A 22253-nucleotide genomic window follows, 5' to 3' on the forward strand; every position below is an offset into this window, starting at 1 on the left:
GACCGGCTGGGCTTATACTGGCTGAAAGAGGTGTTCAACAAGGATACCCTACTGCGTACGAAGGGCAAATACCGACTTTTGATTCTTGATTGGCATAGAAGCCATTCCTCAGCTGAATTTGATCAATTCTGCTCTGAGAATAATATAATTGCTCTCTATATGCCGCCACATTCATCCCATCTTCTTCAGCCATTGGATGTTGGCTGCTTCTCCCCCCTGAAGACTGCGTACGGAAGGCAGGTGGAGAACCAGATGCAGCTTGGTATCAACCACATTGACAAGGAGTTTCTGGCCCTATACCCTGTAGCTCATATGCAAGCTCTGAATGAGAATAACATCAAGAGTGACTTTAGAGCTGCTGGATTGATTTCATATTATCCTGAATAGGTTCTCTTGCGGCTTAATACCACCATGCACACCTCTATCCCCCCTCCAGGGACCTCTCAGAGCTCCCAGGCCTCCTAGGTCACTGCCACACCATGTAATGTACACCAATTGGAGCAGCAGACTGAGAAGGTCAGAAAATATATCAAGCACTATATACAGAGCCCACCCAGTCCAACTGATCATGCTCTAACTCAGCTGGTCAAGAGCTGTCAAATGGCAATACATAGAATAGCTATTCTGGAGAATGAAAACAAGAAACTAAGGGTTGAAAATGCCAAACAAAAGAGAAAGTGAGAAAGAGGCTGTACATATGTAGCTCAAGAGGGTGCTATGAGGGTCGAAGAGGGCTTGAATCATGTATGAAGGTTGATGAACTGGATGAAGGTGCAACACCACGCTGTAACTTAGTGTGTGTAATACTATCGGACAAACTGCCCGTACATGCTCCCAGCATACAATAACTAGTTAACTAACTTAACTTAGTTAACATTAACTATCAAACTCTGATTATATAAACTCACTGAATGAACTGAATAAGATTGAATTTGATTTTCAGTCTCAGTTTCATTCTGATTTTTGAAGAATGATCATCTTTCACTGTTTATTCTTAGAAATTACTCTGCATTCTGTATACACTGGTTAGTTCCCCAGAGTTGGAACATTCTCCCAGACCAGTGTAGGAGTATCTACTTTAATAATATCTAAAACACTTTCTGTTCCTGAACCTTGCTATGAACTCTTCTCGGGGTTGCTGGGAGATAGCCCGCGCCTATTCTAAGAATGCCGGATTCGGCTGAAGGGACACTAGAATTCCCATTTTTTATATGCGCGGATTGAGGGAGATCTTTAGGATAAGTAGTCCCTTATCATGTCGAGGCACACGAGCCAAAATAATTAGGAGTTATTTTATCACCCAGCAGAATTCTAGAGATATCGCATGTATGATGTATGGTCTTCTCCATTCATCTCAATTTCAATTGGCTGGCTTCCTGGAAGAAATGCCTAGTCAACCAAGTCCAGTCCACCCCTATCTAGAAAACGGGAGAACCTGCTTCTCTACAAGAGAGCAGAATGGATTCATTTCAACAATGTCCCAGGAGGAAAACTAGAATAACCACAACATATCATGGTATTCTGACAAACTGCATCATAGTTGTGGTTTGCCTGTTATTCCCAACTCATAGATTATGTTAAAACCCACAAAAAGAGAAATCAAAGCAAACACAACACAAAATAGAAGAACTTCTGTGCTGTAGTGTGTCATTCACTTCTCTCAAACCACCTCATCACATAGCCTGTCATGAGACAACCCTGGCTTGTCTTTCATTGTGTCTAGACAGTGACAAGCCCAAGATCCTCATCAAAGGACATTTCCAATATGGATGACTCGATCCCCCTCCCTATCGGCTACGACACCGTCGTCGGGAAAATCACCTTGATAGCCGGGTACGAAAATCACAAGGCAATCTTCCCTCCCAAGGTGGAGGCCGTTCATATTCTTGGGAACGTGCGCGACTCAAACAAGGGCGCCCACACGCGCAATATAGGGCGCTCCTCCATGCTTGCCGGGATCCCCTACTACGTGTTTGGACAGGTAGCCAATGTCTCAAACGACGGGTATGCCTTTGGAACCGTCCCCAATGCAATAGCCAGAGCCGCGGAGCCGTTCACCGATCCCCTTCTCACCACGTACGTTTCCATCGAAGAGAACGGCTACATTCATCCGTTCCTCGGGCTGACCGAGAAGGAGGTGAAATTTGAGCAGGACACTGGTCTGAAAGTTATCATCTCAATCCAAGGAGGGATCTGTGAGGGGGAACTGGGCAGTGGCAAGGGATGTGTCTGGTATCAGAAATTGATTCGTGAGAAGAAGGACGGGGTCACTATTCGCAATTATTACCAGGGAACCGGGGTGGCACCGGTGAAGGTAGATGGTGTGACTGGGGAGCTGCTCAACAAGCGCGTCCTAGGCGAAGCTATCCTGTTTGAAAAACATGAGCCCGCCTTTGGTACATTCTGTTCTGTGATGCATAACCAGTGGTACTACCTGTGGGGCAGATACTGCGAGGACATCTATCTCGCCAGAGTTTCGCTGCTCCACCCCTTCGAAAGGGAATACTACCAGTTCTGGAATGGGTATTCATTCACAGGGGATATCAAGATGATAGCCCCTGTGCTGACAGGATATGCCCACGGGACGATCTACAAAACCCAGCTCTTTGGTCACAACTATCAGTGGGCCTTTATTGGCAGCACCGACTGGAACGATTCCGCTGTGATGATGGGCGCGGCAAGTGAGCCACAGGGACCCTTTGAAATCACTCAAATCGCCAGTGCAGAAAACTTGCTAGACACTGGAGCATTTTCTGATTGCGTCTACGCTCATCAATGGGCTTATAACGAGACCGTTGGCGAGGTTCTTGTGAGCTGGCGCGAAAAATGGCCTGGCGGAATCATCGGGGCAAAATTCCAATTGCAAATGCGTGAGTAGATACACCAGTACATAACTAGTGTTGGATAAATGACCAGAACAATACTAATTTTGAACCTATCAAAAGTCCATCAAGGAGCTTTCTGGAAGGACATCTCGCTCGATGATGTCCAAAGTAAGTCATCAGCCATATCCCTCTCAACCTTGAAGTATCAAGATCATTAACTAGGGCAATTTTGCTTTATAGCTTGCATTTCGACTCTTGCGAAAACCCGCAATGAGCTTGTGGATATTGCCAGTGCGCATGGCGTGTTTTGTAAGGGATAGCTTTTCATATGGCATAAAAACCACCCGACCCATTTCAAACCAAAAGCAAATGGATATCTGTCCAACAGAAAAATTCTAACAAACCAAAACCCACCCTCTAGATGAGCTAGACAGCAAGGGATTCGGCAAAGTCAACATCAGGTTGTTGGGTGGATCCGCCAAAGCCGTCGACGACGCCGCGCTCGAGATTTGCAAACAGGTCGAAACCTGGGCTCGACAAGCACTGGGTCTCGAGGAACGGGAGGCCAAAAAGACATTCAAGAATGCTTTTGGGCTCATGAAACGCAAAAACAAGGGAAATAATCAGAGCAAAGAGAATGAGGACACTTCTGCTTGAAGTTATTGACACACTCTGGGAAACAAGAGAGGCTCTGAGGTTTTTGCATGGAGGATTTTACGAAATTATGGCATTGTTCCTTTTTTCTTTCTTTCTGTTTTCTGTCTTCCCAATGATCGGACAAGTAACGTAATTCTTAACGAATGGAAAAGAGCAGGCAGGGTAGGCTGGGTTGTTTAACGGCGCAATGAACGAGCAGTGTTTCCTTTTCTTTTTAATGCACCTAATCTATATGTATTTGTTGAGCAAGAAACATCCACCAGGAAAGGGTTAGCCGCGCATTACTAATCAAGGTGGCAAGAGGGTCTACGATTTTGACCATCGCGGCAGAAGCTCCATAGTCAAGCAAGAAATAAACGTCTTTGCATTCTCGACAATTTGCTTGCGGTCGCCTACATTCGATCCCGTATATTCCTTCTTATAAATAAGTGAATATGGCGAACTATCTTGCTTCAATCTTTGGAACTGAGCAGGACAAGGTGAGTGACCTCCTTTATAAAACCCGGAACAACTGCTTCCATCACCATCAGAAGGACGGAGCTTTAGCCCAAAACAGGTACTGACATAGAAGCGGGAAAGGTCAACTGCTCTTTTTACTACAAAATCGGCGCGTGCCGTCATGGCGATCGATGTTCGCGAAAGCACGTAAAGCCTTCATACTCGCAGACGATCCTCCTACCAAACCTTTACCAAAACCCAGCATATGACACCAAGAACAAGATGAACCCGAGCCAGCTGCAAAACCACTTCGATGCCTTCTATGAGGATTTCTGGTGTGAAATGTGCAAATATGGTGAGCTGGAGGAGGTAGTCGTGTGCGATAATAATAATGACCGTAAGCTCTTTCTGCTCCCCCTTCCTCTCCTGCCTTCGTTCGATTCGAGCGAAGCTTTTATCATAGGTTGTGCTGACGCTTGCGAAAAAAAATAATCAGACCTAATCGGAAACGTATACGCGCGATTTAAATACGAAGACTCTGCACAGCAAGCCTGCGACGCGCTGAATTCTCGATGGTACGCTGCGCGACCGATATACTGCGAACTATCCCCCGTCACCGATTTCCGAGAAGCGTGCTGTCGTCTGAATAGTGGGGAAGGATGTGTGCGCGGGGGGTTCTGCAACTTCATACACCGGAAGGAACCGAGTCCTGAGCTGGAGAGGGAGCTTGAGCTGTCGACGAAGAAGTGGTTAAAGATGAGAGGGCGGGATGAACGCAGCGTCACTCGCAGTCCCAGCCCGGAACCAACTCGGAGGAGATATTGAAATACAGATATTGAAATACATTCTGTCTTCTTTTCTTTTTCCTTTCGAATCGGTAGGGGCCGAAATCGACGTTCTAGATTCGGACTTAAAGCGCATATGGTCCTCTCCGCGATTCGAAGCATTCTTTGACGTCCAAGAGAATATCGAAGGGTTTCCTATATCCAAAGTAAGGCGTTAGGGGTGGGGCACAATGTTTCGATGGCTTGTTTATGAAATCATCATTTGGTTTTGTTTTCAATGTTTACTCTATTTTTATTTAGTTATTTTCTTTCGCTGTATACTTCGTCCAATTTCCTCATTGATTTCTGTTATGATATCTGAAGAGAGAAATTTATTACTTTTTCTCTCCAAAAATGTACTTTTCGTAATTTTTGTGAAATAATCGCGGGTGGTCAAGCTGTGACGAGGTGTTATTATTGGATCCCCAAACAGATGATTGGGTGTTGATAATTCACGACGCCTCATTATGCTTCGGGCGATGATACGCTTAACAGCAACCCATGAAACCCATGAGATCATTTCCGCCATTGACCGGCATTTCCCCCTACCCTACCATTGCTTCGCCCTCTTCCATGTATCGTGCCCGCACAGGCACAAACCTCCAGCCCATGCAGTCTCGTGACCACACCGCTACTTCCCATGGCGAAGGGATCCATGGTGAAATACGGGAGCTAAACTTGGGCTGGCGTCCGCTAGAGCCAGGAGCTCGCTGGCAAGTTCAGCGAAGACTAATAATCCGCTGATTTCTGTGAGGTTTTCTTCTTCCTCGACGGATGAAACACGGGAGGGATATGTTGGAGATATTTGGCCATTGGTGACCTTCACATCTGACCCGGGTGCATGACGCTGCCAGGAAGTTACAAAGAAGCAGAAGAAGCGATACGCTCTTGGCATGTGGTGGTGTTTATTTACCCGTACGGAAGTTATACGACATTAAGGAGAATATTATATGACTTACTTCGGATTACTCCGTAGTCCGAAGGGTGTGGTTGGTTCCGTAGGCGGCATGCGGCAGGGCTAGGTATCGATGGTGTCTGTACTCCGTAAAATACACAGACTGACCGTGGCCGCCTGCAGTGCTGGTAATATATCTCCACGTTGCTCCAATCTATGCGTATGTCACTCCACGTCCGTGCCTCAGTTCAACGACAACGTCACTTCTGCGACCCTGGGATGGGAGGAAGGATAAAGATCCAACATTTTCCTCCCTTTTCCCAACATCATTCAGTCACGCCGTCGTTGCAGCATGACGGGATTATACTCCATTTTGCTGCCTTGGACTTCGCAATAATAACCATCTCACATGTCATACGGGCGCCAGTTAGCGCTCGACTCCACTCACCAACCAACCAACGAAGATATAGTTAAGCTTCAAACCGAGTGAGCGCTTATCTGCCTAAGTAATTCGGGTATAGCCGTGTTGGAGACCAATGGAATGGTTATATATATGAGCTTGCCTATTCTCGCTTTTGAAATAGTCAACCTCAGGGAAACCGCTTTGTCTTCAATATCGAAATGTCTTCCCCACACAATCCAGCGAGCAATTACTGGGGGTGTTTGATCCGGGCAGACAAGAGCGCCACTCCTCTGTTTGAGCAGCTCTGCCTGGGGATTGCGAAATTAATAGTAAGCCTTCTCCTTCCCGACAACTGCAAGTTGAACCACAGTATTAACTAAGGTCTTTGCGTCCACAGACAGAACTCCGACAGCCGAGTACGGAAGATCTTGCCCCGGAGAATCTGGCCGCATTTTACCGTTTGGTCGGGGGAAATTATGACAACATCTTCCTGCATACACCCCACGAGTCTCTATCATTCATATACCAGTCTTTAGGGTGCTTTCATACCCTCCAACCCACGCCAGATCCCTTCAAACCCCCGTCCATTCCAGCACTCCGCCCGCATGGCTTCGTCCGCTGGCAGACGATCCAGCTCCTTCTATGTCCACACGAGCATATGTTGTTCCTGCAAAGAGCAGTGAAGAAGTTTGACATTATCAACCCCTCGGGTGGATGCGTATTCCCGAAGGTTATTCCAAGGGATTCGTTCCCTTCCAAACCCGACCCGGAAATGGTGCAGTGGCACGAAACCGTCAGCCAGAAATTGGAAGACGAATATAATGCGGAAGAACAGAAGGCCTCGTCACGGTTTTCTGATCGTGATTCACAAGGCCATAAAGCGGGTCCCAAGTCTTTAGATGGATTCGCGCCAGACGAAACACCTGACTATTTCTCTCGCCGGGGAAGCACCAGCCAAAGACCATCCAATTACTCCAGACATACACCACCGTCGGAACCTAATCCCCCTTACAACGTGCGTGTTCATAAACGATCTGTGCCAGAATTCACCTCTCCGCTGTCCACGGAACCGGAACTAAGACACGATGACATCGATGAGCATTCGGCACCGATATATAGCCGCGTCAAACCTCGTAGCAGACCGGCTTCACGGCACAGACGGTCTCGCCGTGGTCGATCATTAACACCTCCCCCACGACACCGACAATTGCCATCTGAATCTTCGTCAGAGTCTGAGGACTCCGAGGAACATGTGCGTCAATCCAGATCACCAACCTCCCCCGAGGACGACGATAACGACGCGGACTATGATAGGCTGTTCGCGAGCCGCAATTCGCATGCCAGATGCCACTCACACGACGCCGCACATTCATCAAGGAAAAGATGGAGCCAATCCCCCACACGCCGCCACCTCCAACGAGAAGACGCCATCCCACCAGAAGCATTCCAGGCATACGATTACTACTCCCGCATCCCGAACAGCGCAGAATTCCGCCCGTACCCCGATGACCCCCGACGCATGAGTTCAGTCTCCCACTCCCCCCGAAGACTCAAACAACTCCAACCCCAACCACCAGCCGCTCCCCACCCCCCCGCGCTCCCGAGCGTGAAATTCCGCGAATACATCTTCGACGACGATGGCAGACACGCCAACTCCGCCCCACCCTCGCCCGTTAACCACCACCCTCACCATCATCACCAACCTCTCTACACCCGCACCGCCTCTTCACGAACACCCGCCACAGCACACAACTCATCCCTCGCATATCGCCAATACGTCCCCAGGATGGATACAGAACCGTCCCTCCCAACCCGCTCGCTCTCAGGCAGGCGAAAGGCAAGCGCAAGCGCCAGCGCCGGCAGCCGTAGTGGCAGCAGCTCGGAGCGAGCTCGTGCATTGTCCATTGGCGGGAAACCGCTGGCGCATCTGCGCATTGATCAAACCATGAAGCCCTTGACAAGGCGGTATTGATTGATCTGTTTTGGGACTTCAATTAACGGGGGATGGCTAAGAGGATGCGATGGGTTTTTTTTTTTTTTTTTTTGTCAGACGGGGGGGTGCAAATGGGGTCATAAAACGGAGGCGGGAGGGTTTGCATACTCAGCCTCACCAAAAAAAAAAAATATTTTCCTTTTTATGGATCTTGTCTTCCCTCATAACTCACCTATCATCTGTAAGGTTTTTTGGCCCTCCCTCGTTTCTGATTTTCACGCCGGCAGCAGTTTTATGAATCCTATTTCCGAAACAACAAATTTAGGTTTTTGTTCTTTCCCCCTCCCGCCTATTTGCAATTTTTATCTTGTTTATTTTTCGGTTTACTTGGTCTCTTTTTTTGGGGGGGGGGGGGGGGGTTTCCCTGGGGATTGTGTCTGTTTTCTCCCGCTTTTTCCCACTCAATCTCTATTTTTTTCTGTGGCTCCCCTTCTGGATAGGTCATATCCCTTGATGAATATATGATATAATTACGAATCGACGTAACTGAACTCTCTCGATAGATACAGACGCTTAGCTTAGCAATTTTACATTTTCCTATCTAGGTTTATGATGGGTCCTTTTATTGCCTTGTTATCTTTTATTTACTTGTTTCATGGGATAGTTATTTACATGCTTGATAAACTAATAGCTTCCATGAATAGAATAAAAACGAGCTCTTAGAAAAAGAACCTCTGCTGCGCTGCTTTTCACGTTCAATTATGCCGTTTCAGATAACTAAGTGGTAGGTTCAACATAGAAATAAATACAAATGTAGAATTATTTTAGAAGGGTTTTTCTCACTTTATCGTATTGTCCGTCTTCCAAGCCCAAGCCTGTGACAACAAGACTGATAGTGAGGTAAGTAGGTTAGATGAACAAGAAACAATGCTCATAAAATATATACCCAAGCCCATAACCCATGCATTTTTCAAACCTCTTCCCATCCCAAGCTCAATGATGATTTAAACAAGGAAAAAGACAAAAGTCGCTAAATAACAGCACCACGAAAAAAAAAAAGAAAAAGAAAAAGAAAAAGAAAGAAAACTAAAAAAAAAAAAAAAAAGAATTGAACACCCCCTTATTATATCACCCACCAAAAAAACAGCAACCCCCACAACAAAACCAAAACCCCCCCAAAATCCCCCCTCTCGTGGTTGCTACCCATCCTCATCCCCATCAACAACCCTTTCCTCCCCATCGCGCCCCCACTCGTCATCTCGGCCCCGCGACTCCCCTCCAAAACCTTCTGAACCCTGACACACGTCAACCGCGTCTCTGCCAGCTCCATCTTGAGAATCGCAGGGCCGGCGAGAATTTCAGGATCGGTAGAGTAGCCCAGTAGGAAGATGGGCTGTGTGCGGACGAGGGCGGCGTCGTAGGGGGAGTAGTCTGTGGCGGGGTGCGGGTTGGTTGTGGAGCGGTATTGGGCGGCGGTGGGGGTTTTGCGAGTTAAGAGAGTAGTGTTGGCGCGGTGGTAGGAAGTGATTATTTCTGTTGTTGTTACAAGAAGGTTTGGGAGTGGTTGTTAGGGAATGGTTCTCTTGTCGAGGGTGTGTGTGTGTGTGTGTGTTGTGTGTGTGCGTGTTGAAGGATAGATATGTATCACTTGATATCTGAAGCTTGGTAGGAAAAGGAAAACTCACCCTGCCACGACGTCCGCCCCCGCATCCCCGCACACGGCGAAGAATTCGCTTTATTCGGCGTCATCTCCCCAACCCTCCTCACAAGCTCCTCTCTCATCCGCTCAATCGTCACCCTGGGAAATATATGCTCACAGTCCCCCGGATCATTCTGATTAACCGTAACCATCTTTAGGAGCAACACGCATACATTCCGTCCATGTCTCGGGCTATAGATATCCACGTCCTCCGGTATATCCAGTGTGAAGATCTGATTTGTGGCGGATACGTTGCCCTCACCGTTGCCACTGCTACCCAGCGGCACTTCCATGACAGCCGTTGTCCATGTCCAGTTCTTGGGCGGTGGTGTTGATGGTGGGCGATCGTTGCTCAGAGTAGCGATGGCGCTATCATCTAGATGCAAGCCTACGAAGGGCAATGCGCCGGTGGCATTGGGGTGGGAGATTGCTTGTTGGAATTCAGGCTCCGATGGACAACAGCCTGTGTGTATGCCGTTGAAGGCATCGTTGCCGTTCTTCCTTGCGGTGGCATGCGTGATGAGGTATGATGTCGAGAGGAGAGGGAGGAGCACGGTTGGTGAGATTATTTTCATCCTTTTTGGGTTCTGGATATTGATATGTTTTATTTCGGAGCTAGTATTGGGGATAATAACTGCAAGCAATGTTATCAACTAACCGAACTGCTCAGAGTAAGGTATCAAAGCAAAACACCACACAGAGAGTAGTGTAGGTATATGGCTAAACTGCCAAATCAAGACGGGCAAACATCACGAAAACCTAAACAGTGAATTAGAATCACAATAATACGGAGTTCGCATGCAGAAAAAAAAAAAGAAGAAAAACCCCTACAAGACAATTTTTGTGGACTTTGCCTTGAGAAAGAGAGAAAAATAAAAAAAAAAAAAAAAAAAAAAAAACCCCGAAACGAAACAAAAACGGGCAAAGATAAACAACACCATCGGATAAGTAGCTTTTCTTTCACTCCAGACGGGCAGAAGAAGTGCATCACTCAACTCCCCAGCTCGATTAGCCGATCCTCCCAGCCATCGAGCAACAACCCAAGTATCCACGCATCGGACTCTGATGTGAGTCCCTTGGCGCCGTGTTCCCATAGTTAATAACCCCATAGACTATCATAGGGCACATAATGGAAAGAAATTATCCCTCAATTCTTACTGGTTGAAACCAAAAACATCGGCACGGGTTTTCTCGGCGTTGATACTGATATTGACAACGAACTTGATTGTCGGGACTTCGAGAAAGAGGGAGAAGAAGGAAGAGAAGAAAATGAATATGGGGCCCCGTCTGAGAATAATGGTAGCAAGGGTCGGTTCCGAAGCTTGTTGCGGGATTGTTCCTAACTTTGAGACATAGCGGTCTGGAACGTTGGTTCAACAAGACTGGCTAAATGGCTCTCTCAGAGGTTGTTGTTGTGTCTGAACGAACACCAGTATGTATGCATCCCTGTTAGCGACGCTGGTACGCGCTCTCCTCTGCCCTCGACTCCTCTCCACTTAACAATTCTTCTCTTGCCATGTTAGTTGGCATGTAAATATAAAATCACGGAAGAAACCTCCCCATGCTTGATGTTTTGGTTTTTCCCGATTATTGGCAACCGAGTTTCAAAACAAAAAAAAAAGGATACCCTGGAACAGGGACGAAGACAGTCCCGCTGGAACTGCCAGGAGGGGAAAAGTTGCTCTGTAAAGTTTAAAAAAAAAAGTCAGTCGTTCAGCAAAGGAGGGGAATAGATAGATAGGAAAAATAACATTGTAGCCGATTCCAATCAATGCCATTATTAAAGCAACTGGGCCATATGATTCAGTATCCCAGTAATGCAGCATGCAGCATGCAAGCCCCGATCAGATACGATACAGCTTCCGGCGAAAGCTCAGCTGGACAGCTGTCAAACGGATTGGTGACGTTGATTCGGTTTGTCGGCGTTGTTGGGTTATAAGTATCTACACACAATTATGGCTGGGGCCAAAAAACGGTAGAGAACCTTGGAAAGAAAGCAACGCAACACGTGATTGGCTGGGAAGGTGAGGTTAATTTTTAAGCCGCATCTTTAAGCCCGCCACCGCCCAATGATCACAACAAGATCTGAGTACAGAACGGAAGAAGAGGAGAAAAGGACAGACACATTCTCAAAATAAAAGCTTGCATGGAGAGCAGCTGCAATAATGAATTGGCGTTGCTCGTCTACTCCTCTTTCTCGTTATTTCACCCACACCAGACCTTGGAGATATAACTTCTGTGCCTCTCAATCTATAAACTAACTTACTCATTAAACCCCCGCTCCCCTGCCGAAAACCCAAAAGATAACTTACTTCCATTCGACCCTTTGCCAAACCGAGTCTTATCATAGGATACGTTTCAACATGATGGTTCGTTCCTCACCGACCTTTCTCATCAGGTAACTAGATCAATAGACGATCAACCGTCCTCACTACATCTCAAAACCTCAAAGCAAAGCCGGACTAACTTAGTTGAGAAAGATTCGTGGGAGATGGTCAATCAAATCAATCCCTTCTTCCATCCCATTGATCATTGATCGCTTAACTAGATGTGACTACTGTAACTACCGTACCTACTTACATGGATAACTCTGTACTCCAGTGGTTAAGGGTTGTTTGAGTAGATCAATCAATCAATCCATCAATCAATCAAATCACTAATTACTGATTAATACGCATTCTGATGGTCGCTCTCGACTTTTTTTGAATATACATATTTCTTCACTCACAGGTACACTCGCATATTAGTCGGTAGGTAGTCCCATGCACGTGTGTGCCAGGTCCCGTGGGCGGAGTAGATACCCGTGTTCAGATATATATGTTACATGCATCCCGCTCCCATGGAATGGACCTCAACAAGGCCCATGGAAAACAAAGCAGCGAACCAGCGAACCCCGTCGAATGTAATTTAACTCTGTTAACAAGAGAACAACATATTGTTTCTAGTTATCCATCCTGCCTATCAACTTGTCAATATAATATAAATACATACCTCTCTACCCTACCCTGACTAATGTAGATACACACTGTTATTGTCTCATGGATAACAATATAACAATTTAAAAAAGAGAGAGAGAAAAAAGAAAGAAAGAATATCAAAGTCAAAGGTAAACAGAGAGACTCAAGAAAAATGGTCTTTATTTATAAAATTAAGTTATGTATGTAGTAAAGGAAATAAAAAAAATCATTAGCGCCACAGCAGACAGTGAGGGGCGGGGGATTGAGAGAGAGAGCGAAAGAAAAGAATTAAATTGAACTGATAAGGTGTGATCTGCTTGCTTCTCTACACAGAACTTCGACATATAATAAGGGAAGGCTAAAGGGAAAAAAAAAGGGGGGGGGGATGAAAAGAGACTGAAAGGGACAAAAATTTAAACACCCCTTTATTCAACAAATCAACAAACATGCGAGAGATACACACACGCAAACACAAAGCAACACAGGGCTCTCGGTTTTTTAAACGCCAGTAAAAATTATGCCTAGCTCATATGAAAAAAAGGTCCTTCAGGGAAGAAAAATACAAGTAAAAAAGTTCAGAAAGAAAATGCAGGGTCAAGGAGAAAAAAAGAAAATACTGAATATTGGTTTTGAGGTTTGAGTTTTGCTGGAAGGAGAAGAAGGAGAGGGATGTTTTGGTATTAATTATTGTTCCCTAATGCTCCAAAATCCTCAAACTTCCCTGCACAACAACATTCTCGAGAATAGATCCGGGGGGGATATCAATCGTGCTCCCCTCCGTTGCCACAATGATCACAGTTCCCTTCATCGTCACACCGCGGCCCAGATTAACCGCGCCGCTAATGGTCAGGTGGTCGAGCTCCAAGATCCGCGGGATGCTGGGGATCCGCTTCTGGAAATCGGAGACTTTCTTGAAATCGGTTCCGAGCTTGATCAGCGGGGCGCCGCCGAATCGGTTCGGGTCCATGACCAACTGGCCGTGTTGGAGGGTGTACAGGTCGGACTTGACCAGCATGAGATCGGAGCAGGTTTTGACGGGCAGGAAGCGCCGGCGGGGCACGTTGACACCGTGGGCGTTCTTGAAGTGGCGGATGGCAGCGCCGACGGCGGTTTCGAGCTGGATGATGGAGATGTCGGCCTCGCCCTTGCGGTCTGCGGGGATGGACTTGTCGTTGGGGATGATTTCCATTTCGAGCTCGTTCTGCTCGACGACGCGCTTGATGGCGCGCAGGTTCATCCAGATGTTGTTGGTGTTGAAGTATTTGAATTTCTTGATGGATTTGAATTCATTCACATGCTCCTTGGGCACTTGGGCGATTTCGAGAAGGCGGGCCCGGCCCTCGTAGTCAATGATGGTACCACCCTTGACGTCGGCTTTGGTCTTGTCTGTTATTTCCATAATGTATTCTGCCTTGTTCTTTACCATGTGCTCCAGAATCCGCATGTCGACGACAGCACCCAGATTGTCAGCGTTGGAGAGGAAAACAATCTCAACGCCTCTGTCCAAGAGCTTGTCTAACGTTCCAGAGTTATAGAGGGACTCAAAAACGTCACCATGCCCGGGAGGATACCAGTCAGTGATGGGAGACTGATAGCTCTTGGCGGCGGGCAATAGAGAATCTTTGAGAATGCGAGGATATCGAGATTGGTTGAACGTCAAGATATCAATGTTATGTCCCTCGTACTTTTTGATAATCGACTGTGTATCCTCGTCGGTATTGAAGGAGTTCATGAGCACAAATGGCACGCTCACGTCGTAGGTTCGGTTCAGGTACTCGATCTGCCGGACAGACAAGTCCAGGAAGGACATGCCGTCTCTGACCTCGATGACGGATTTGGGCCCGACACAACCCATCGACGTTCCCAAGCCACCATTCAACTTGATCACGGCCAACTTCTTCAAAAAGTCTACTGAGGCAGAATTCCCCAAATCGCTGTACTCGACAACTTGGCTCGGCTGTGGGGGAGCGATGCGATCCCAAGACAGGATGTTGCCCTTGGCCTTGTCGTTTAGGTATCGTCTAAATAGCGAAAAGAAGTTGTCCATTTCTGCTTCGAAACGCTTCTTTTCTTTGGGGTCTGTAACGGTATCGGCAAGGGCATTGAGGGCGTTGCGCATCTGGGAGGCGGCGACGCTGGTAGAGGCATTCTCGAAAGCCTTTATCATCACAACAATATCGGTCAGCTGGGAATGTTCTTCAGAGAGGATGGAGGTCGCTATTATAAATAGATAATCAAGAAGAAAGCAAAAATTACAAATAGAATGTAGGAAGCAAGCACATGTTGTTGCTCGAGTGGAAGTCGAGATTCAATTAACACTTGAAATAGGAGGTTAAAGGAAAAGACTCAAGTGCTATCCAGAACCTTTCACATTCACTCTCAACAGCAACCACAACGGGGTAACAACAACCAAAGGAGACAAGAATCCACACAATCAGAGGCATCTTGTACGGCAGTAATAAAAGAGAAAGAGAGAGAAAGAGAGAGAGAGAGAGAGAGAAGGCTTTTTGCTCACCATGTGTGACTGTGACTTTCCATGACGTTTTCTCTCAAAGGGGCTCTCTGCGGTGTTCCCCGCCTCTTGCCCAGGGGCTCGAAGGTGAGAGGGAATTGCCCTGTTCGCATGTCGCAATGATTTGGGAATCAGAATAAATAAGAGAAAGTAGAAGGTAGTCGGAGGACCAAGTGAAATATAGGATCTAGAGGGATCAATGGGAGGCTTCAAACTGTCAGCGCCAGAGTAGTTGTATCAAGATAGATAGAAAAGAGAGTTGGCGAGTGTTGGCGTGTTGTTGGGCCAGAAACCGGCTTTTTGGGCGAGGCAACTGCAACCAGCGTTGGGCGATGATGCTTGCCCAGACCAAGCTTCCTTTTCAAACCTTGGAACCGCCCCTGGCATGGCATCGACGGTATTCATCGCTCTCATCGCTCTCATCGCTCTCGTGGCTTTCATGGCATTCAATGGCAGCCGTGTCACCTCATCCAACCCCCGTCTGCCGCAGATCTCAGACCCAGTATATGGACCAATAGAGCCCGTTCAGTCTCCAGAGATGCCCGCTTGGAGGGGCTGCTTGCGCAAGCAGATTGCTAGGATTGGAATATAAACTACCTACTTACTGGAGGGGAAATAGCTGATTCTATCTATCTATTCAACCACAAAGGATTCGAAGAGAAACCACCAGCTAGAGGAGAGAGGAGAGAGGTCGGGATAGAGCGACGAGTAAATCTAAAACAGAGAAGAGAAGAGAAGAAATAATATTTGAAGCAAAGGAAGAAACTGTCTATGAGACTGAAGGGAGGTGGGGAGGGGAGTGCTGAAGTAGTATTTCAATAGAATTAATTGCTCGAGGCCAAGGGGGTTGGAAAATATTATAATAGTTAAACCCAGCGGACAGGCCTCATCATTCTTGTAAATAACTACGCCACATTCCACCAGCTAGATAGGGGAAGGGGCTTTTGTCTTACCTTTTTTTTTTTTTTTTTTCGATTATGAACGTTATTATTGTAACAGGCAATAACGGGCCGGAAGAGAGTGAGTGAGTGGGGTGGTTTGAGGGATGCATCGTCAGCTCTGAGTCTGCGGGAACTGGTCTTCTTCAGTAGGTTACAAAGTACATATACCTTTAGAAGATAACTACTTGAAGTGTATTCTGAAAACGGAACCGTTCATCTATTATTTGATAGTAAAAGTTACATACATAACTCTGTCTCTTTCTGAAATGCCATCGCTGCTGCAGATCATACATGTTCGTTCCCAGGGGCTGTCACGCTGTGCTGTCCTCCCTACTAGTAACTATACACACAAGTATCAGGGCCGCATCACCCGAACCAAGGCCGAAGTCTCGCCCCCAATCGACCCTAACACCCGGCGCCGTTTCGGGTGCTCGATGGGGCCTCGTCGCCCAAGAAGCCCCGCCAGCACCGGCCCCTGAACTTTGAAGGCTCCAGTTTTCCCAAGGAGGATTTTATTGGCGCCGTAGCGTGCCACTGTGCCAGGCTGCCAGCCAACCAAAAAATTGAAACAGCAAACAAGCTCTGGACAAGTGTTTCTATTCGGGTTATAAATAGCAGGAGAGGAGAGGAAAAAATGAAATTGCCAGCATTGCATTGCACTGCATTGCTAGGCCTGGCCGTCGTTGGTTGACTACCAATCGTTAGCTAGTTGTTAACACACAAACTTCAATATTATTAATAATAAGGTGTGTTCAATGTTACAGTCAAACCAGGGCTAGGAACCATCTTTGCTTTGAAGCTTGTCGCTCCTGTTCCCATGTTACATCTGCAAAAGTAGTTACAGATGTACCCTATACTCCGTACAGTCACCAGCAACTACTCCGTACATGTACGCAGTACATACTGTTGGCCCTTACGGCCGTTGCGGTTAGCGATCCTACTAGATCACGTGACCCACCACTATATTATGTTCCTGTAGATAGATCTATCAATACAACCTTCAACTATTCTATAGGTTATAGCCTGAATGGCATGTTTTTCTTTTTAGAACATTGTACCAACATTTTTTGATGAGGAATAGTTCATCTTTTTTAAAAAGACTCTTACTCTTTATTAGAGATATTTCATTTTCTCTGAATCTGTCAGTCAGCAGATTTATATACTTTATATTTTTTTTTAAGAAAGTGTGTTCTTTATTGTGAAGAATATCACTTTTTTTTTACATATCTAGAAGAAGCAGAGTTATCTTGATATAAGTGATATATCTATTACTTCAGAGTTCAGCTCAAGACTCAGAATCACACACTTTACTAGATAACTCATTGATAGAATAATTACTTATTATGAGAAGACTTCTGACTTATAAGATGAGACTGAGATTAGTTTTTATCAGAGTATGAAATTTAATAATAAGATAATAGAGAAGCTTCAGAATAAAGAAAAGCAGAGTTAATATTTATCTACAGAATCTGTTCATTTCAACTTATTAAATTCTTTACTATTTCTTATCTCTGAAATGCTAACTTTTAATAATGATCTGAATTAATCTATCTATTATATCACAGACAATCTTATGAATCTTATACAGATAATACTATAAAATCAGATAACTGTAGCTGAAATTACTTAACATCTCATTATATCTGTCTCTGTATAAAGAGACACTATGAGAGATGAGTTACAGAAATATTAGAAGAAAGTCAAATATACACTAGATATTAAATCAGTGATTATATTTAATGACTCTAATTATAAAGTCTGATATATTAATATATTGACTGATACAGAAGTTATTGATAAAATCAATATTCTATTAAGAACTTAATAAGAATTCTCTTTTATATATTATATTAACTCTGAAAAGTGAAGAATTCATTCTAAGTCTCTATATAAATGTATACTATCAAGTCTTATTAAAAACATTTAAACTACTATTAAAATCTTGAAAGCTGATAATACTATGACTCTGTGAGACAAGATTAATATTGAATATATAATATCACTGACTGAAGAATGAGTTAATATCTTCAAGAAATTAATAAAATTATAAGTTAAGAAGAATGATTATCTTACTTTTCAGAGATATTTTTACTATCTTATTATCTGTTATAAGAAGCTCTGTCAGAGTACTGAGAATGTATATCATGATCTTTTTCTCAACAATCTACAAGATTATCAAAGACTGTTTATTAAGATATATTTAAATGAGTTTTTCTTCACTGATCAGAGACTCATTATCAATATTGATATTAATAATTTAATAAAGTAACTGATTAATTATATATTCAAGAAGATTATCACTGAGTAGAAAAAGCAGTCTTAGACTGATTCTGTAACTGTGAAAAAAAACAAGAATAAAGATAAGAATAAAGATGAGAATAAAAGCATATCTATATGAAAGTGCATTCACTGCAGAAGATATAAATATACTGTTGACAGATATTTCATCTTACATTCTGATAAAAAGAAAAAGAAGAATGATAAGAAGAAAGAGAAGAAGAATGACTTAATAAGTTCTCAATCAGCAGTAAATACAGTAATTACAAAGATTGAGTTTTATTTCTCTTTCACAGTCACTGAAAAATCATTCTCTAGATCTTAGTATTTGAATACATATATAAGTCTGAATATAATAGATAAGCTTCATTCTTTTTCAAACATTAAATCTTTTAATGATAACATCTCTGTCAATTCTGTGACTGAGAGAACTGAGTTTGTCAAGAAGATTGAGACTGTCATCTTGAAGATTAAGAGTAGTAATGTTAACTTACAGAATATTCACTATATTTCTAATATTACAGTTAATCTGCTCTCATTTACAAAGCTTGAAGATCAGAGATTCTAATTTATATTATCTTTCACTATTTTCTCATTTTTCATTTACAGAGCTCTGAATAATATTATTTTTCATACAGTTCAGACTGCTCAGAACAATATATATAAGATTGATAAATAAAAGTTCAATAAGAATCTCAATTATCTGAACAAGGCAGTCAAGTATATTATGATATCATATAAGTATGATTTTAACTGAAAAGTTAATCTTTCTGTGACTGCTACTACTACTGTTAATAACATTGATTCTACAGTTCTGAATACAGATTTCAAGAATACAAGAATATCAAAGACTCTTTTGAACTGATACTGTGATCTCAGTCACATTTATGCTGATGCTATAATTACTATGATCAAGAATTCTTATACTGAAGTTATAATTAAAGATTCTAAGACTAAGTTCTTTTGTAAGAAATGTGTCAAGACAGATATAATATGAGATTATTTAAAAATACTGATATCTAGATCTATTCAATTCATTGAGAAGATTCATATTGATCTTGTAGATAATGAATGTACATTGAAAGATCTCTCTGACTATCTCTTAGAGTTCTGTCAGAGAATTAAATACTGAATACTTATCATCTGTGATATAACTTGCTACTGTTGAATATATTTTTTGAAGTTCAAGAATGAGACTATTCAATACTTTAAGTTATGACTCAGATTTATGAGTAATCTTAGGTATACAGTTCCTGCTTTTCTATGAACTGATATTAATATGTTTTCTGATTCACATATATACACACAGTTATAAATTCATATAATATCAAATAAGAATCAACAGCACTACATTTGTTACATCAGAATAATGTTTTCAAATGTGAGATCTACACTATCATGAAATAAGTTAGAGCTGCTCTTTTGAAAGATAATCTTTCTAAGAAGTTCTGAGCAGATGTTCTAGAGATAGTAATTATAATAATTAATAATACTCTCATATCTACAGTTCTTTATAACTGAAAATTTGATCCTCTACTGTAGAGACTTCTGTGATTTCAAGTTCATATAAGATTTCTTAATATGCACTTATGAATATCTCACTGAATATGAGGCATTTTCACTGATTGAGTGCAGAGGTTTTTATTCACTTGTATGAATCTCAGAAGTCTGCAGATAAGCTTTCTTCATATACTGATTTCTATCATATTATTGAATTCAGTAATATATTAATATATCATCTATGACATTCTGAATCTGACAGAATTATTGTCAGTAGTGATATGAGATTTCTAATCACTGAAAAATCAGAACTGATTGTCACATCTGTGATACTCACTAATAATGTCAGTGAACTGAAACCTGATATTCATCTGATTGATAATGAAGATGCTTCTGATATTAATGATCTGAATTTCACATAATTGCAGCCTGTGAAATCACTGACTACTTACACTTCAAGTCTTATTACAGATAATCTTCTGAAGTTCTACAAGAATGTTACATCTCAGTCAGAGAGAGTAGAAGATTATTAAAAGAAGTTTATACAATATGAGATTATCAATCTGAAGAGATGCAATACATAAAGTTTGATCTCTAGATCTGATATTCTGAGAAGTGAATCAATTACTCTGAGCTGTTGAGTATTTCTTGAGAAAGATAGGCCTGTGAATCTGAATATCAATTCTGATAATATTCTTAGAAAATCATATTAAGTGATTTATAATAACTGACTTAAGAAGAGTTCTAGAGAAGAGATCTACACTTCTGTCATCACTGATACTATTAATTATATTCTTTTTATAATAGTAGTACTATACAGTTGAACACTCTGTTAAGTGAATATAGTAATGATATATCTGTATAAGTGTCTCACTAAGAAGATCTATATGAGATAACTCACTGAATTTGAGACAGGTTCACTGAAAACACTTATCTATGTAATTGAGAATAGTCTATACAGTCTGAACTCTGCAGTGAAGATCTGATATAATTACTTAACAGCTCTGTTGAGTAATCTTGAATTTATAGTCAGTACTCATAATCTGACACTCTGATATTATACATTCAGATATCATCTCTATATGATGATCTACATTGATAATCTCAACATCATATTTAAAGTTTCTGAGAATGCTGATTAACTAGTGAGTATGCTCAGTGAGAAATTGAAAATCAAGAATCTACACTAGTTAATTAAGTATTTGAGTATAAAGATTAATTGTTCAGATAAGAGAATTGATTTGATATATTATTAATATATTAAATATCTTATTAAAGATTTCTATCTTGATAATACAGCTGTTATCAGAACATTAATGAAGAATGAATTCTGTATTAATGATTTCTCTATATCTGAGAAAGAGACTGATTTCATAATTCAGTGATATTAATATAGTGTGAATTACTTATAATATCTTACAGTTAAAACACATTCTGATATCACTTATACTGTCTCACTACTCACTTAATGAAATGTTAATTCAACACCTCAATATTGAAAGGCTCTATTACATGTCATATGTTATTTAAAAGAAATCATGAATCTGAGTATTTTCTATGAACACAGTCTGTATAAGAGGTCTGTTTCTATCATTTCTACTGATTTCTCTGTTATCTCTAATTTCTCTGATAATTTCTATCTACTCTTCAGCTACTTGAATTCTGATTAAGCTGATTTCTTGAATGATGATAGAAAATCAATATTCAGCTATGTTTTTAAGCTTGCAGACAGTCTGATTTTATAGTATTCAGTGAAGCAATCTTGTGTATCTCTAAGTTTCAATGAGACTGAATATATGACTCTTAGTAAGGCAGTCTGCAAGGCAACATGAATTCAAAATCTTATAATTAAGCTTGACTTCATTACTACATCTCTGATACAGATTCTCACTGATAATAAGAGTGTCATAGATCTTACAAAGATGACAGTCATTACAGTCTGAAGTAAACACATTGATACACATTTTCATTTTTCATATTAACAGTTGAATCAGAGAATCATTGATTTAGAATATATTCTCACTACTCAGATAACAGTGAATGAACTCACTAAATTTCTAGATACTGTGATATTTACATAATTCATAATTTTACTAGATCTTACAGGTGTAAAAGTTGGGAATGTTTAATTTTACATTTGTATTTGGTTTTGACAGACTATCTTGATGATTTGAGTGTTTTTGTATGTGATTCTTGTTATCTCAAGAGAAGGTGTTGACCCTTACAGCTGTTGCAGTTAGCGATCCCACTAGATCACGTGACTCACCACTATATTATGTTTCTGTAGATAGATCTATCAATACAATCTTCAACTATTTTACACATACATACAAACTAAGTAAGTTACTAACTATGCTAGCTAACTAATTATTGAAAGACTTCCCCGGACACA

The 22253-nt window shown here is 42.4% G+C and overlaps 6 protein-coding genes across 6 annotated transcripts; 3 read left to right on the forward strand and 3 right to left on the reverse strand.

Annotated features, from left to right (window-relative positions):
- The first annotated feature begins 939 nt into the window (after positions 1 to 939).
- BDBG_04723 (uncharacterized protein) lies at positions 940 to 3799 on the forward strand. The gene is made up of 2 exons (XM_031721808.1): positions 940 to 3701; positions 3746 to 3799. The coding sequence occupies exon 1, from the start codon at positions 1766 to 1768 to the stop codon at positions 2876 to 2878; it is 1113 nt and encodes a 370-aa protein (XP_031578687.1). The 5' UTR covers positions 940 to 1765; the 3' UTR covers positions 2879 to 3701; positions 3746 to 3799.
- Positions 3800 to 3916: 117 nt separating this feature from the next.
- Positions 3917 to 4745, forward strand: BDBG_04724 (splicing factor U2AF 35 kDa subunit; the record flags this gene model as incomplete). The annotated part of the gene is made up of 3 exons (XM_002624814.2): positions 3917 to 3961; positions 4062 to 4317; positions 4417 to 4745. 3 exons carry the CDS (start codon positions 3917 to 3919, stop codon positions 4743 to 4745), a joined length of 630 nt encoding a protein of 209 aa, XP_002624860.1.
- A 402-nt stretch (positions 4746 to 5147) lies between these two features.
- Positions 5148 to 5821, reverse strand: BDBG_04725 (uncharacterized protein). The gene has a single exon (XM_031721809.1). The coding sequence runs from the start codon at positions 5637 to 5639 to the stop codon at positions 5376 to 5378; it is 264 nt and encodes an 87-aa protein (XP_031578688.1). The 5' UTR covers positions 5640 to 5821; the 3' UTR covers positions 5148 to 5375.
- Positions 5822 to 6260: 439 nt separating this feature from the next.
- On the forward strand, positions 6261 to 8014 carry BDBG_04726 (uncharacterized protein; the record flags this gene model as incomplete). Its single annotated transcript, XM_002624816.1, has 2 exons — positions 6261 to 6371; positions 6440 to 8014. The coding sequence occupies 2 exons, from the start codon at positions 6261 to 6263 to the stop codon at positions 8012 to 8014; spliced, it is 1686 nt and encodes a 561-aa protein (XP_002624862.1).
- A 541-nt stretch (positions 8015 to 8555) lies between these two features.
- BDBG_04727 (uncharacterized protein) lies at positions 8556 to 11534 on the reverse strand. The gene is made up of 3 exons (XM_031721810.1): positions 11426 to 11534; positions 9661 to 11357; positions 8556 to 9508 (listed from the first exon to the last, which is right to left on the reverse strand). The coding sequence occupies exons 2-3, from the start codon at positions 10247 to 10249 to the stop codon at positions 9099 to 9101; spliced, it is 999 nt and encodes a 332-aa protein (XP_031578689.1). The 5' UTR covers positions 10250 to 11357; positions 11426 to 11534; the 3' UTR covers positions 8556 to 9098.
- A 1791-nt stretch (positions 11535 to 13325) lies between these two features.
- On the reverse strand, positions 13326 to 15075 carry BDBG_04728 (UTP-glucose-1-phosphate uridylyltransferase; the record flags this gene model as incomplete). The annotated part of the gene is made up of 2 exons (XM_002624818.2): positions 13326 to 14848; positions 15009 to 15075. The coding sequence occupies 2 exons, from the start codon at positions 15073 to 15075 to the stop codon at positions 13326 to 13328; spliced, it is 1590 nt and encodes a 529-aa protein (XP_002624864.1).
- Positions 15076 to 22253: the final 7178 nt, after the last annotated feature.

Source organism: Blastomyces gilchristii (assembly GCF_000003855.2).
Source record: "Blastomyces gilchristii SLH14081 genomic scaffold supercont1.9, whole genome shotgun sequence".
Classification (NCBI taxonomy): domain Eukaryota; kingdom Fungi; phylum Ascomycota; class Eurotiomycetes; order Onygenales; family Ajellomycetaceae; genus Blastomyces; species Blastomyces gilchristii.

Coding starts and splice junctions, on each gene's coding strand:
- BDBG_04725 (XM_031721809.1), bottom strand. CDS start 5,639: ATGCCAAGAGCGTATCGCTTCTTCTGCTTCTTTGTAACTTCCTGGCAG.
- BDBG_04727 (XM_031721810.1), bottom strand. CDS start 10,249: ATGAAAATAATCTCACCAACCGTGCTCCTCCCTCTCCTCTCGACATCA. Junction 9,509..9,660: donor GGGGCGGACGTCGTGGCAGG/GTGAGTTTTCCT, acceptor TAACAACAACAG/AAATAATCACTTCCTACCAC.
- BDBG_04723 (XM_031721808.1), top strand. CDS start 1,766: ATGGATGACTCGATCCCCCTCCCTATCGGCTACGACACCGTCGTCGGG.